Source organism: Egretta garzetta, unplaced genomic scaffold, assembly GCF_000687185.1.
Source record: "Egretta garzetta isolate BGI_Z169 unplaced genomic scaffold, ASM68718v1 scaffold595, whole genome shotgun sequence".
NCBI classification, from domain to species: Eukaryota; Metazoa; Chordata; class Aves; order Pelecaniformes; family Ardeidae; genus Egretta; species Egretta garzetta.
Genome location: NW_009259682.1, coordinates 44,616 through 59,298, shown reverse-complemented (window position 1 = coordinate 59,298; position 14,683 = coordinate 44,616). Strand labels below are relative to the sequence as shown.

The window sequence follows — 14,683 nt, the reverse complement described above, 5'->3', positions numbered from 1 at the left end:
CCTTTATGGGTGTGAAACCATACTTTTGGCAGGGACACTACCTAGAGGTACCTCTCTTCCCTGTCAAGAGTTTGGCTTCCCTTCTCCAAGAAAGAAAAAGAGGTGGTAGGTATTTTGAGAGAGACAACACCTTTGCTTTTCTTACCAAATCCCTTGTTTCACCCCCCATTAAAGATGATCCTGAATTCTGTGACTCCCTGCCAGTTCTCCCCAAGGATGGTAGTACACTAAACCGTAGGCTGCTTCTTGGCTTATACAACAGATCCACCGAAATCGAGGAGCATTAGAAATCATCATTCTTTACAGTAATAATACCCAAGCCACTCACCCAGCCGCAGTCTGTCTCTCGGGAACTCCCATTTACTGCTGTCATAGGGAAGACGGTCACACTGCTCGTCAAGAGGCATTTCCTCTGGGTCCATTATAATTGACAGGTATCCTGTTTTAATATCTGTGGCATCAGGCTAAAAACAGGGTGTGGAGAAATTATTCACAGTATTTACCCTGCAATTCTACTGGGAGAGCTGTCGTCTACAAGAGAGAGTGCTGGCTGGGGAGTTCCCTGAATTCCAGACTTAGCTCTGAAATTTATTCTGAACTATCATGAATGCATCACTTCAGCTTCTTGCCTCTCTTTTTTTTAATATCTGGGAAATAAATGCTTATGTATGCGTGCCACTCATGGGTGTTGGGAAGAGTCACTGATTAATGTTGGTAAACACCCTGAGGACATAAAATCTACCACTGTCTTCTACCTGTATTTATTAAAGGAAATCAGCGTTCTTCTATGGGAACTCCATGAGTTGCACTTCCTGGTGCACTATGGAGCATTTTGGCATTTTGGTAGCATTTTGCAGGCTTGATTCTGCAAACTTACCCACTTCAGGGCTTTTGCTTATTACAGTTTAAAATTGAAAGCTGGTGAAAACCGCTACTTCTAATGCTGCTCAGTGGGCAACTGTGATTTGGTGGGTCCTGTGAGCAGACCTGCATGGGAGTAAAATGTCACAGGAAATTCACTGTTGTCCACAACTCTGTTAAACTGAGGGTAAGGAGCAAAACATTAATTTAATCGCTGTATTTGCAATAGCTAGGGGAAATTTTACTCAAGTATTAGGGATCAGCACTGGAACTGTAGCTTGGTGAGCTTCAGAGCAGGAAGCTGTGGTTGCCTTTCTGTTTACTGTTTGTTTTAGGAAAAACAGACCTAAATTCCTTGGAACTTTACTGAAACTTTACTTTTCTGAGTCACAAAAGGGAGATGAAAGAATAGCAAGGCTTGGAGACAAAATAAGCTGTGTGGTTTGAGCTCATTTCTAGAGCAAACATCCTAGGATCTTTCTTAAAACACCTTCCCCCCCCCACCTCCTCCCCCCCCTTTTACAACCTATGTTTCAGAGAAATCTTATTGGACAAATGCTGAAATCAAGCCCTCATTTTAGGGGGGTTGGGATTTTTTCCAGTTTCCTAATCTTGTGAGCCAGTTTGACTTATAAAGAGGGAAGACCCTGATTTTATGGTACCGTGGAAGTGGGTAGAAACTTCACATATGCAAGTGATCGCTTGAGAAGGCAAAGGACTATGAGCAAAAATCTTGTACTGAAATTTTATAGGAACATTTTGTGCAGTTTTTCTACCATCTGTCCCAAACATTCGGCCCTAGACTCTGACGTTGCGTGTAAAGTGGGCCTGATCCCAGAACCTTTGTGCAAGCTCTCTTACTTTTCTCAGTTTCCGAATGAATAGGGTCAGAAGAAGCCAGAAGAGGGTAGCGGCTAGACCAGTGCAGACCAAAATGATAACTTCAATGTTGGATTTCTCCTCAGAACCTGTAGGTTAAATGTACAACCAAATTTTAAATGTAGCCAAAGTCCCTGACTGAACAATAGTTCTCATCAGTCCAACACAATATATGAGTTTTGCCTCGGCCTGGAACTCACCTTGTATTTTAATGAAGGCCGATGTGCTGTCTTGGCCCATGTCATTGGATGCCTTGCATTCATAGAGCCCTTCGTCATCCTTTTTCACTCGCTCAATGACCAGGGTATTATTTTCCATGGAAATTCCTGTTGTAAGGGATTTTGGTTAATATTATCACAATAACTTACCTGCCTACAAATGATTTTAGGAGACACCAGAACTGAAAGTCAGCTCCTGTCCGTGCAGGCGGGGTACACACTGTTGTTAGGGGGCATTTTAATACTATGCTCTTCATTGTGGTCTGGCAACAACCTTTCCCTGATAGTTTTTTTCTCCTCAATACCTGTGTAAATTGCTTGGGGATCATTTAAATAACAGCAAACATGGCTTTTAATTTTTTATGAGCAGACAGAGCCTGAGAAAACTCCTATGGAAGTTAGTGAAGTGACGGGAAGATAGGTTTTCTGATGGCAATAAGATACACTGGGGAAAAAAGGGAACTCAGTGAAATTATTGGAGAAAATCAATGTCTTGGAGGCTGTGGGAAGTGATGGGAGTTGTAACGTGGAACATGGAAATCAGGTTATGCACATCCCTGGAAAAATCACTGCGTGGAGCAATCCTGGATTCATAGGCAGCCAGTGGCTAGAGGTGGAGCGGGAAGAAGGAAGTTGCCTAGATATGACCTATGTGAGGCTTTCCTACATTTTAATTTTCCTGATTAATTTTCCACATTTAATTTTTCCTGATTTGTGGCACAAAACTGAGACCTCATCTATTTCACCAAGGATATATTTGGGGCAGAAATAGGGAAACAGGTCAGGCTTTGAATCCAAAAGGGAAGGACATTTTGAGTTTCTGGGTGTTCTGCCTCTGAATCCTGTTGTTGTTAACAAGAGTACCGCACGTAACTTGCCATGCTCTGTGCTGAAATATTTACCCTGAGGTGTTTTTTCCAAATATTTTATTTATGTTTCCATTGGTTGGATGAGTTACGTGCTTGTCCCTCTAGAATTATTTATAAAATTTCAGTAGCTATAAAGATCAGAACAGTCTGATCTGAATTATGGATGATCCTAGATTTCCTACCTAGTCCAAGATGCAAAATTAAAGTCACAGGACCAGCTACTGACGTGGGATTCTCCATGATTTATAGGAGGTCTCAGGACAGAGAGCCGAGAGGGAATTCCAGGCTCAGGTAAGGGAGCCCGGGCTCCCTGCCCACGGGAGCGCTGTGCCTGTACTGCTCTGTACCAGTTGAGCTGCGAGCACCTTCTCATTTCTGTGTTTTAGGAGATAAGAAAGGACGTGTAATGTGTCATGGTGTGCCCTGGACCTGACCGTTAGGTGGCTGCCCACATTTTGCTGCAGTATATTCTGATCAGGCCCCAAGGACATCTGACGGTTCAGGCTTGTGTTTTCAGACCCACCTGAGAAGCAGGTACGCTCTGTCTCAGCTTCGTACACAAACTGTTGTCTCGCACAAGCAGACTGAAGAGCAGCACACTGTACTCCTTGATTTCCTAATGCTATGCTAACGTATGCAGGCTGGCTGGCTGACTGCGGACACGGACACCGCCTCACGCGGAAGGCAAGCTGCGTAAGCAGGCATTGGGTTGCAACCAGGTCGCGGCTTTGACCTCAGAGTCCAAGTTGGAGACTACTGCAGTGGTCTGATATATTTGGATTTGTGTGTGTGTTTTCTGAGGTGGTGCCTACCATCCTGACTCAGCCATGCTTGCAGTAGCCGTGGAGTCGTAGGTCCTATGAGTGTGGCGAACCTGCAAGTCCATGAACCCTGTGTTACGTACGCTAACCGCAGCACGCCCGGGAAGCAGCACGCTCACCTGATGCTGCTGAAATGGGGTAGCCGTTCTTCCTCCACGTAATCTGAGGTTCTGGCGTTCCACTGACTTTGCACTCCAGAATGATCTTGCCGCTGATGTTAACCTCCAGGTCCGTGAGGTTTTGTATCACATACGGTGCTGCCTTTGCTACAGTCACAAAGGAAAACGGTACACGGTAAGATTTCAGAAGGCACCTCCCACAGCTCTGCCATCTTCTCTCCTTTGGCCACCTGCATGGCCTCTCTGGGCTGGAAGTGGCAAAGATTTGGTTGATGAGTGGTAGCAAAAATCCCCCAAAAGGTTATGGGAGGAGTGGGTGAGTTCATCTGGCTTATTTTCAAGCTGACTAAGCTTAGGTTCGGCTTCAGCTCGAACCTCCTTGAGATTCTCATCCTCTGAAGAAAGCAGAGGACAGCAAATGGGTAGAGCAAACGCAGAGTGAATGCAAAAAAAAGAAGGGAGGAGGCAAAGAGGAAACAGTTCTAAGGATTTTGTATCCTCCATCATGAGTGCAGTTATCTTACTACAAAGCATGTTAACCTCCACTTGATGTTCGTTTATAAAAGGTACAGAAAAGCAATGAATAAAATCACAAGCACAGCATAAAAAATACATAAAACCTGCAATAAGGACAGGAGCTGTGCATTTAAAAGCCCTTGTTTGTATAGGGGAAAGAGGGCTGGTGTCGAGGGGCATTTCCACACATATTCTCCAGGAGAATTGCCTCTCTGACGTGTGCCAGACAAGTAACAGACCCCAGTAATTCTCAGAAGAATGTGATCAAAGTTGCAGTTCTCCCATGGATCTATTCCCAGTGTAGCTGTGTTTTTCCCATAGCCATCGTATGCAGGTGTCTGTGTAGGTGGAAATTTGACTGACTGAATAAAAATATCTGCCAGGGGAGAGAAAAGTGCATCGCCTGAATGCAGAGTGCAGAGAAAGCCCAGTGCCTCCATGGCAGATGATGCTGACGGGTGGCTCCGGTGCCGGCTGCGGGGACAAGCCAAACCGCTAGCACTCGGTAATACCAGGGTGAAGATCCTTTCCCTTCCTCCGTGCTTCAGGGAGAGGCAGGTGCTCATGCCATTTCTTAAAATAAATCACCTCCCACTCAGGTATCAGAGCCGTGCTAGCCACAGCTGTGGCGTGGGTGAGCATTTTCTCCGTGTGTGCGTGCCTGCAGGGAGGGGGAAGGGACTGTGAGGGTGGTGTTGGCTGCACAGGGTAGGAGAAATGTGGTGGGAAATGTGCTCATTCACTTAAACAAGGAGGAAGCCAGCACTGCAGAGCTTGGTTTTTACCGAAGGGACAAGTGCTTATGGCAGGCTAGCTGTGCCTTCAGCGTCTCGTTAGCCATTAATATAAGTGCAGAAGCCAATTTGAAAATCACTGTCTAATTTGGCTTCTGAAGGACTCTGTCTTCTGCACCCTGGCTTGCTGCTGTTTATTTCAGTTCTGCTCCGTTTCTGTGCCTTGGGTTTTCCCTCACCATTGGGAGATAGCTAAGTCACCCATTCCAGCAGCACTTTTTGTTCTGAAAAGGCTTAGAGCCCATCACTCACTTTTTCCACTATGAAGCATAAGAAACTTCACTCATTTTCAGTGAGTTTCTACCAGAAAAAGTGTCCTGCCCTTTATATTAATGTAGCCAAAGAAACCAGGCTTCGGGATCTGTAGTGTCACTATTTTTTATGGGGGGAAAAAAAAAAAAAAGAGTTGGGGGGGTTGAGTATAAGTAAGAAAATACTGTTATTACAACAAAGTGCATCCCACTTACCCAGAATAAATGGTACCGTCACCTGATTCTACACTTGACCAGTGACATTTGTGATGACATCTGCTGGGTCCATATCTTATTTAGGTACCTGTACCATGCTGGCAGCTGTACGTGGGTGGAGTCTGCTACTAAAGTTATAGAGATCTGGGGTGACAGTCCCAAATGATAGAGTTGTGGGTGATGCCTTTTCTCCTCAGTCAACGCCATATCTGCACCCAGCATGGAGTTAGGAAGATAAAACGCAGCTGAAATCACCTTTATGTGTAAGGCAAGTATTTTATACAAAGCCAGCAGTGGCTGGATGAGTAATGTGTATGGCTATGTGTCAATCCACATACAGCAATGCGAAAAAAAAACCCAAACCAGTGCACAAAGTCTGTATTAGGACAGTCCCTAGGAAATGCTGGGCGCCTTCTGCTTTGAAAGGCTTCAAAGGGAGCAGCAGATGCACGGCGCTTCTGCTCCTGCAGCAGAACGATAGCACATCCCGCTGCCATTTTGCCGTCGGTGGGACCTACCTCTGACGAGGAGCCGGGTGTGCTGTTCTAGCGTGTCGGTGCTGTTGTGCTGGTTCTGGGCTGTGCACCTGTAGAGGCCACTCTGTTCCTTCGTGACGTTAGTAATGACCAGTGTCAAAGAAATGGAATAGTTGTCAGTTTTCTTGATCACGGAGTCACTGAGAGCCACCGCTGAGGAGGGGTAATACCAGGCCAGGTGACTGTAGATGTACTTGGAGGCCCGGCAGGTCAGCCAGACGTCGTTCCCCACAATGCTTGTGACTTGTGGGTCTGTTTGCAACCCAAACGGCACATCTAGGAGGAAGAGAAAACATGTTTACAATTAAGTCACAACGGAGAAGATCTCTGGCTGCCTGGTTGCAACTTGATGGTCAAATTTTGAAGACCAGCCATAATGGAATGAGCCAGTTTTAATGAGACCCGCCTTTGCACGTGCAAACAGGCACGGGTGCTTGTGAATTAGGTAAGCGACTGTACCTCTCGCGTCCCAGTGCTGACCTCCAGTAGTCTGGCCCTCAGTATTCTAATCATTAAATTTTCAAGTAATGAATTGAGAGTTTATAAATAGAAGTAGCTAATGGACTAAGAGAGCTTAATCAAGAGAGATTTCTATCCAGGTAGACAAATGTGTTCATGAGCTCTTCCCTTTCTACCTGCAATCAGTGCTTGAAAGGATAATTGCGTAAGAATCGAGACCTATTCCCATTTCTCAGAAGCAACACACTCTTTTTCAATCTTCCCAATTCTTTCTTATTTCAACTCTGCCAATATTTAGTTTCATCGCACGTGCCTTCATGGATATTTACTTGATCACTGAACAGATTAACTGATCTAATGAAGTTCTTGAGGCCGTTATGTTTAGCAGAGAAATACTTCGAGGCATGAGTCCAATCTATCCACAAAAGAGTAAGCTGTTTCTTGCTATACTTTTAGTAAATTTTCACTCCAGAAAAAAAAAAATAAATCAATTTTCCTGAAGTGGTGAACTGAATCCATTTGAAGACAAGAAAAAATGTTTCTGAGTAGATTGCCAGAGCCTGGCCTACAGACGCGTTCCTATTGCTGCATTAGTCGCCAGAGACCTACAATTAAATTGTCTCTGAAAGATATTTTCTCTTTTTATTCTGTTAGTTTCAGTGATCTATCCATCCAGTGGACTTAAATGAAAGTGCCTGATAACCACAGTGACCTGGAATTATTCTTCTGTCTGTTAGGTCAGGATTTGCAAGCAGCTGAGAATTAGGAGGAATCCCTTATAAATTTTACCAGGTGTAGTATGGGGATGGGACACTTTGGGAGGCTTTGCTCTCGGTTACCTTCTGCACGTGAACAGGGTTTGCAATGAATCTGACAGATTGTTGCTTCAGCACCAAGCTGTGAGTAAGATGCTTTGCCAAGCTAGGATGAAGTGGCTGGTACTTTGCGAAGGACGGAAGTTAAAGGGGAGCAAGTATGCAATGCACTTGCAACCTGACAAATTCCACATGGGAGCTGGAAGTTGGCCAGGGGCTCGCACTGCAAACTCTTGCAACAAGTTCTGCTGAAGCTACAGTTGAGCATAAATAGAGAGGCCGTTGAAATAACCAATCTGCTTTATAATAAACCATATATTATATAAAATACAGAACCCTGAAGGAGCTTTCAGATATGATTAAAAGTCTCTCTTCTTCACAAGTCATCTGGAATAGAACCAATAAGCTTTGCTTCGTGGTTTTTAAAGACTGCCACCAGAAATGTTTTACAAAAGATCCCAAAAGAGAAGAGACCCCCTCAAGCCACAGCTGTGGAAATTGTTCTTTTTCCTTTCCTTTCTTTTCATGGAATTTCAGTTTACTTTATGCAGTGTTTTGTTAGGCTCAGTTGCTCTCTTCCTTGCTTAGTGCTAGCCATACACTCAAACTGTAATGCATCCGTTCTTCACGTCCAACGTCCCATGGTTCCAACATGTCAAGATGATGCTTATCAAAAAGGAGGAAAAGTCTGATGCCAGCAGAACTTCTCTAAAGAAGGAGAATTAGGGCCCAGTGAAACCACTGGGATGTGGCATGAGCAGCATCTCAGCATCTCTCCTGAGTCTGTCAAACCAAAACAGGGGGAAAGTGCCCTCTTAACTTGCCATTCTCTTCGTTTCTCTTCCAAGCACTTGCTATTTGCTCCAGCAAGAGTTACAGTACTAAGATAGATGGATTTTTGGTTAAACTCAGTTCTTTACTAAGCTCAGTGGTCTGGGAGACATCCTGAGATCCCCTCCACCCTGAATTACCCAAAGGGCTGGGTCTCGGTGAAAGCATAAAGGGATTCCAGGTAAAGCGATGAGGAAGGAGTTTGGTCACCTTACCTGGGGTAGAACACAGCGAACGCCTGCACGTCTGCAGGGCAGGCTAAACCTTGGCCTTAAGCAGGTAGGCTGGCAGCCCTGTTTGCACTCTCGGGAAGCCTTTTCTTCATAATTTCTTCTTACAACTTGCAGCCCCATTTCTTTTGCAGGGTGAAGGGCTGTGGGAGAAAGCCCACCCCAAGGGACATGCTGCATCTCTCGGGATAAGGCACTGGCTTGTGTGTGGCAGTGACAGCATGGGCTGGAGCTCCCAGAGAACTCTGACATTATGGTGCGAATTCCCAATGAATTTGATGTGTTAATCTCCAAGCCCTAAATTGTGAAGGATGCTGGATAGTTTTGCCTTTCTGCTGGACTTCACCAGCGTAGGGTTTTTCCCACCAGTTTAACATGCTGGGAGCAGAGGGCTGGCTTGTTTTTCTTATCATTTCTTCTACTGACATTTTTTATTTAGCATCTTGAATATTTTTAGCTGGAACCTGTGCTATTCTCTTCCATCTTGTTAGCCTTTCAAGAAGCTCTTTCAGCTCCAATAGAATATTCATTGATTTTCATTACAGTGGAAGGAAAAAGAGAGGGGAAAAAAAAGTCTCTCTTGCTTTTCTCTCTCATTTCTCCTCCTACCTGGATTATCTGGGGAGTAACTGCAGCTTTGAGAGCACATTATAAGTCAGTTCATCTCTTAGACTACTTTGCTTACACAATCTTGAACCTGAGCAGTGATTAACTTCCTCCCTCTGAACAGATACAGTGTTTTATAAGACTCCTAATAAGTTGGCTAAAAGAATGCACCATGGGGCCTTTTCTCTTTTATCAGCAGTCACAAAACATTTGTCTTTCGTATTGTATTACAGTGTAGTAGCCGCGAATTTCACTCTCAACTGTGCGGGATTCCATTGTAAAGTAGGGAAATAAGCCATTGGGGGAAGGTAAAAAGTCAGCATAAATCAAAAGAAAGTCTGGCTCCATTTGTATTTACAAGGAATTAATTGGTTTTAATTTCCTGTGCTTTGCACAATAATCTGTGTAATTCAAAACTTCTGCTCGTTCCCAAATTCCATCCCTGTGCCTGTCGGGGCCGGGGGGGGTGTGTTTGCCATCAGGCATATGCATGGAGGGAGAGTGAGAAAAGGGAAGGGTGAGCCCTACCATCTGAAACAGCGCAGGGCTTTTCATAAATCCTGTAAACATGTCAGGAATAAGCAAATTGAGAGTGGCAAGCAGTCACAGAACAGCCCAGTTCATACATTGTTCTAGTATCTGATAGCAGATTTTTATCTCCTGTTTGAAATATAATATTTTCTTTCTGGTATAAATCTCTAACACCATTTTTCTGAGTTGTTTTTGCAATCAGATAAGCCCTTCAAAAAGAGCTTTTGTTATTATTTGTTATTCTTATCATAATTCATTTGTATTCCAAGAACATTCAGAGGTTTCATATGGGCGGGATCCCATTTTGTTGTATGTAGTACAGTCACACAAAGGCTAGAATTTGATTTACTGTGGACCTACAGTAATATATAGTTGCCCTTCTCAAGGTGCAGACCAGAGATTAGGAGGTAAATAATACTTGTTCATGGCAGAGAATACCTCCAGGAGACATCAGGTCAGCTTTTCACTGCACTAGGACGGTTGCCAGCAGCCTTGAGTGTCCTTTGGTGCGTAACCGGTGGTGGGCAACGACACGAGGCAGTTCGGAGCATTTGATGGCTCGCCCACATTGCCTCTGCCCAGGACAAAACAGTAATCTGACTGAAATGGGAACACTGGTGTCAAAACTGCGGTAGGCGAGATAGGCAGGAGACAGATTTTGTTTCCGCAAGAAACGGTAAAAGGATTTTACACAAAACAAAAATGCTGGAGTAAGAGTTAGGCCAGGGCAGGATGGATAACACTGCTGCTGCATTGCTATGGGAGTTTCTGCTGCCATGAACAGCTTTGGGAGAGCTTCAGTGGGGCACTGACAGTCAGGACATCTGCAGAAGGAGCCTGGAGAGGCTTCAGGGCTGTCTCTGATTGATAAGATTTCTCATCGTGTCGGACCCCGTATATGGTTTGGTTTCAGCACGATCTCCAAACCCGGTTGACCCTTCACTGAAATGAATTCTGCTGGCAAAGAAATGATTTAAAAATAGATACCAGTGCTATTTCTAGCATCCATGGGAGTTTTTGTGGGGGCTCTGCAGTGGAAGAATAAAATGGCTGTTGACATTATTCCACTGGGATAAAAATATTTTTCTGAAATGAATATGGTGGTGATGAAAACACCAGACTGAAGTAAGGCATGTCAGCCCGGACAACACCTGATGAAGCTTCCCTGTAACACTGCCATGTCCTGACAAAACATTTCAACCCTGACCTCGTGGAACAGGTTTTTGAGGGAAGAGGAGAGTTTAGCTTCTGTATCATCTTCAGATTCCTTACCAGGGAGAAGTTAATTAAATTCAATTCAGCCAAAATGTTTGAAAGCAGCTCAGGCTCCACCAGCTTGTTTGTCGGTAGGAGATAATGGGACATCAGGTCCTTAAAATCAGCAAATTGCTGAATGAATTGTGGAGTCCCACAACTAGCAGCTGTTTTGCAGAGCAGAGTGCTGTGAAGTGCTAGGAACGTTTGCTAGGTGTCCTAAAGGCCCACACATTGCTTGTGTGCTTTCAGACTCCAGCTCAGCCTTTATCTCCACTTTTAAATTCAATCTGCATAAAATTAATCAGCCTAGAAGTTGTAAAGTGGCCTGCTTAGAGTCATATGCTTTTGGACTTCCCCCGTTTGGTACCTCACAAACTGTCCTTGAATGTCCCTCCAACACCGAGACTAGAGGCAACTCCTGGTGGGAGTAGCTTGGCAGTCGCTTCTCCTCCTCCGAGTGTGCTTTTTTTCCATCCGTGGGGCAGACCTGCAGCAGCCTTAGAGCAGTTGGAGTAGCTTGCCTTACTCAGCAGAGGACCATCATGTAAAGAAACCCAGCAGCAGGTCCCTCTGCTGCTATTTTACCACTGCAACATGACCTACTTTAGGATCAGGATAGCCACATTTAGAAAGATTTCATTTCTTTCTAATCCATAAACACCGCTATTTTTAAACACAGCACTTATAAATGTCGTGCTCCTTCAGCATCTGCCTCTTCCCCAGAATGGCACAGACTCACAGGCAAGAATATATCTGTCTCACCAAGCCCTATTCACCTCCTGGTTTGTTTTGGTGGAAACATTTCAAAACCATAACCGCTGTCAGTAATCTTGTCCAGTGACTCATTCCCTTCGTAATTAAAATTGCGTGATTAAAACATTTGTGTCTCAAAACGTTGCTAGATGAACCCCCTACTTAACTTTATTATTATTAAAATAAAACATAGTCGTGAAAGGTGCATGGATTGATCTAACCCTTTGAATCAGACCTTATGCTAGTTGCTTATTTAGTTGCTGCAGCATTGATTTTAATCACCAAGTATTACAGAGCACTGTGAATAGCATGGGAACATGCGGCTTTGAGTAACCCATCCAAACATAACAGCTGGCAGAATTCGGAGCAGAAACAAACCCACGTGAAGACTCAACACTTGGAAGTGGTGAAGCGTAAAATTAATAGCTGGTCTTCAGCCTGCCTTGGACATCTTGAGAACCTCTGAGGTCTGGGCCGTACCTCCCAAAAGTGCACCTCGAAGGGCTTTTTCCTAAATAACGAAGAGTTAGGGCTTTGGAAAATATCTTTTGGAGGCTTAAACCCTTTTCTGTCTCCGTAAGGCACTGGGGTAACACAAAGAAGCTGTAAATGGAGGTGAAATCTTTCCCCCACATGGCACCAGCTTCATTATCGTTGGATGAGGTTTTTCGTATTAGCACTTCTGTGTACTAAGAATGGTCACACTGTTTAGGGAGCCCTTTTTTGGTTAGCCCAATCTGAACTGTGCTGGATTACTTGAGCAATGGAGTCAAACAACACAGGACACAAGAGAGGCAGGGGAGTGCAGAGCACCGTCACGAGCGAGCTTCGCCCTCGGAACTGGCTCCACGGGGAAGAAACCAAGTAGTGAGAATCAGACCTTCACCTTCCAGGACACTTCTGCACTCTTTGTTCTAAAAATTGTTATTTTGATGCAAATGCTACCAGCCAACATCCACTCATCCAGAAAGTGAGCACAGAAATGATTCAGTTTGTTCTGGTTAAGCATTTGAGCAAGGCTGTCCCTGGACTCTTTTTTTTAAACTCCCATCTCTCCTAAAAGCATTATGTAGGTCTTGATCTCACTACTAAAGAATTTCTGTGTTGAAAGGTTAAGCAGATATTTGTTTGGATTTGTGTTCTTTGGAGAAATAGCATGTCCACCTCCTCCCTCCTTAAAGGGCACTGGAAAGGCTAATTGCTCAGGCAGGGATCCAATGTCACAACAACTCCTGGTGATATCAGCCCTGGACTAGGTCTGAATATTGGCCTTGCTCACCTTTGCTCTGTCTGCTGCCTTAATTGGAGACCAACCGTTCTCCTGAGTCAGGGAGAGGCTTCAGGCCTTTGGAAGACGACAAAGGACTTCGCTTTTGCTAGAGGTTTCATGAGGACAGCGCTCAAATGCCATGAGTGTTGCTTTAAGACACAGGCAGTGAGGCTCAGGGCCTGCATCTGCAGCTTGAAAAGGGCCAAAGGGGCATCAGGTCTGATGCTGGATGTGGCAAATCCAGCTGTGCGCTGACGCAGGACCCAACCTTGCATGTGGTGAAGAGCCTGGGACTGTGTGGTTGGGAGCCCTCTGAAAACACAACATGCAGGGATTCCCAGAAGTTTTAACGAGCGCTTGCCAGCCATATAAAACTGAGGTAAATCAGATCATCAGCATCTAGGTGTTGTGTAGTGTCTCTTGTGTTGTTTACCTGAGACGTAGAACTCAATGCTCCTCTCTTCTTCGCCGATCTTGTTTGAAGCCACACAGTAATAGATTCCTGACGCGCTGCTGTTTTCCATAGTTAGTGTGCTCACAATCTGCCGAGCAAAGGGAGAAAAAGTAAAGGCTTTGAGTGTAGTGTAGGCTTAGCAGAGAGGCAGGGTGGTGGATAAGTATATGGTTTATGGTACAAAAACAGTTAACGAAGGAGTTTCTAATAATGAATGAAGCTCACAGACAGACAAGTGCTTCTGTGAGGTTTTTGATCTCACATCACCTCAGCCCAGTTAATTCCCTTCCCTCCTCATTCCTAAACCTTCCCCTTCTTTTCTTTCTGTCTCCCCCTGTGAAAAACAGGGTTCCCCTTTACACCCTGCCAGGCCTTCTTGTGACAACATCAGCAAAAAGCTGAAGTGAAGGACCTGGAAGATGCATCGAAGACATTGGAAACGAAGCCCCACATTCACTTATTTTCTTTTCTGCTTTTCAGTTATGGTTTCTGTGGGTAACAGGACACCTGCATTTGCATGGGAAGCAGGTCATTCGTATGGATGTGATATGAAGAATACTGCAGGATTTTGCTCTGCTTTGCCCAGAGAAGGGAGGGAGGGATGTGGCCCTTTTGGGCCCCAGCTCACTCTTACAAATTGTGCTTGGAAGCCCCTTGATTCCATCACCCTTCCTCAGAGCCTTACCAGCACTTGTGCGGTAAGTAAGGAAGCTGTGGAGAAGTTTGACCCTTGGCAAATGCAGAAAGAAAGGGAGGATCACGAAGGAGAAGGAAGGAACGCTGGTGCCGAGCTTCACCACACAAAGGAAGTGGTTCAGTTACTCGTGGGGCTGAACTCAAGACACATCCTTAAGAACTTGTGTTCCTTAAACATCCTAAGCCCTTGCTTCCATATAGGGCCTTCTTAACGAGGAGCCAGCTGTATGGCTCTCCCCTGCCCCTGTCCTGGTGCAACATCACAAGCTTATGGAGGGCTATCCATAGGTCATGGCTTTAATTATTTCTAGTGCTTCCTTTGGGCTGCTAGCAAGAAAGCAGGGTCTAACCCCCAAGACAGATATGTTCGTGCAAGATTACTTTGCTTCCCCTGCAGCCATTCACCTGAGGAACTCTGAGCCCTCACATTTGGAACAAATATCACTTTCTTTGCCGTCCTCTCTAGGGACTTTGAGAATCAAAACTTATAACACCCTCTGGCCCTTTGTCCTTATCTCCAGAGAGCGCTTTGAAGTGCACAAAAGCATCTCTGGACTTTCTTTTTAATATCCTAAACTAAACTCACACAAGACATTCCTTTACTCCTCATAAAGCTGCACCACGAATGTGTCTATAGCTGCGCAGGATGTATTTTCAGAGAGTTATTTAAGCTTTTCTGAGCTCTGCCACTTTAAATCCTG

General features: G+C 44.8%; 1 protein-coding gene across 1 annotated transcript in view; it reads right to left on the bottom strand.

Moving 5' to 3' along the window:
* LOC104126066 (vascular endothelial growth factor receptor kdr-like) overlaps positions 1-14,683 on the bottom strand; it is an 82,265-nt gene that overhangs the window by 31,627 nt on the left and 35,955 nt on the right. The window contains exons 10-15 of the mRNA XM_035894051.1: positions 13,266-13,374; positions 6,063-6,356; positions 3,768-3,914; positions 1,941-2,066; positions 1,723-1,829; positions 329-464 (exon numbers count right to left, since the gene is read on the bottom strand). Coding sequence (XP_035749944.1) covers positions 329-464; positions 1,723-1,829; positions 1,941-2,066; positions 3,768-3,914; positions 6,063-6,356; positions 13,266-13,374 — 919 coding nt within the window. The remainder of the gene's footprint in view (positions 1-328; positions 465-1,722; positions 1,830-1,940; positions 2,067-3,767; positions 3,915-6,062; positions 6,357-13,265; positions 13,375-14,683) is intronic.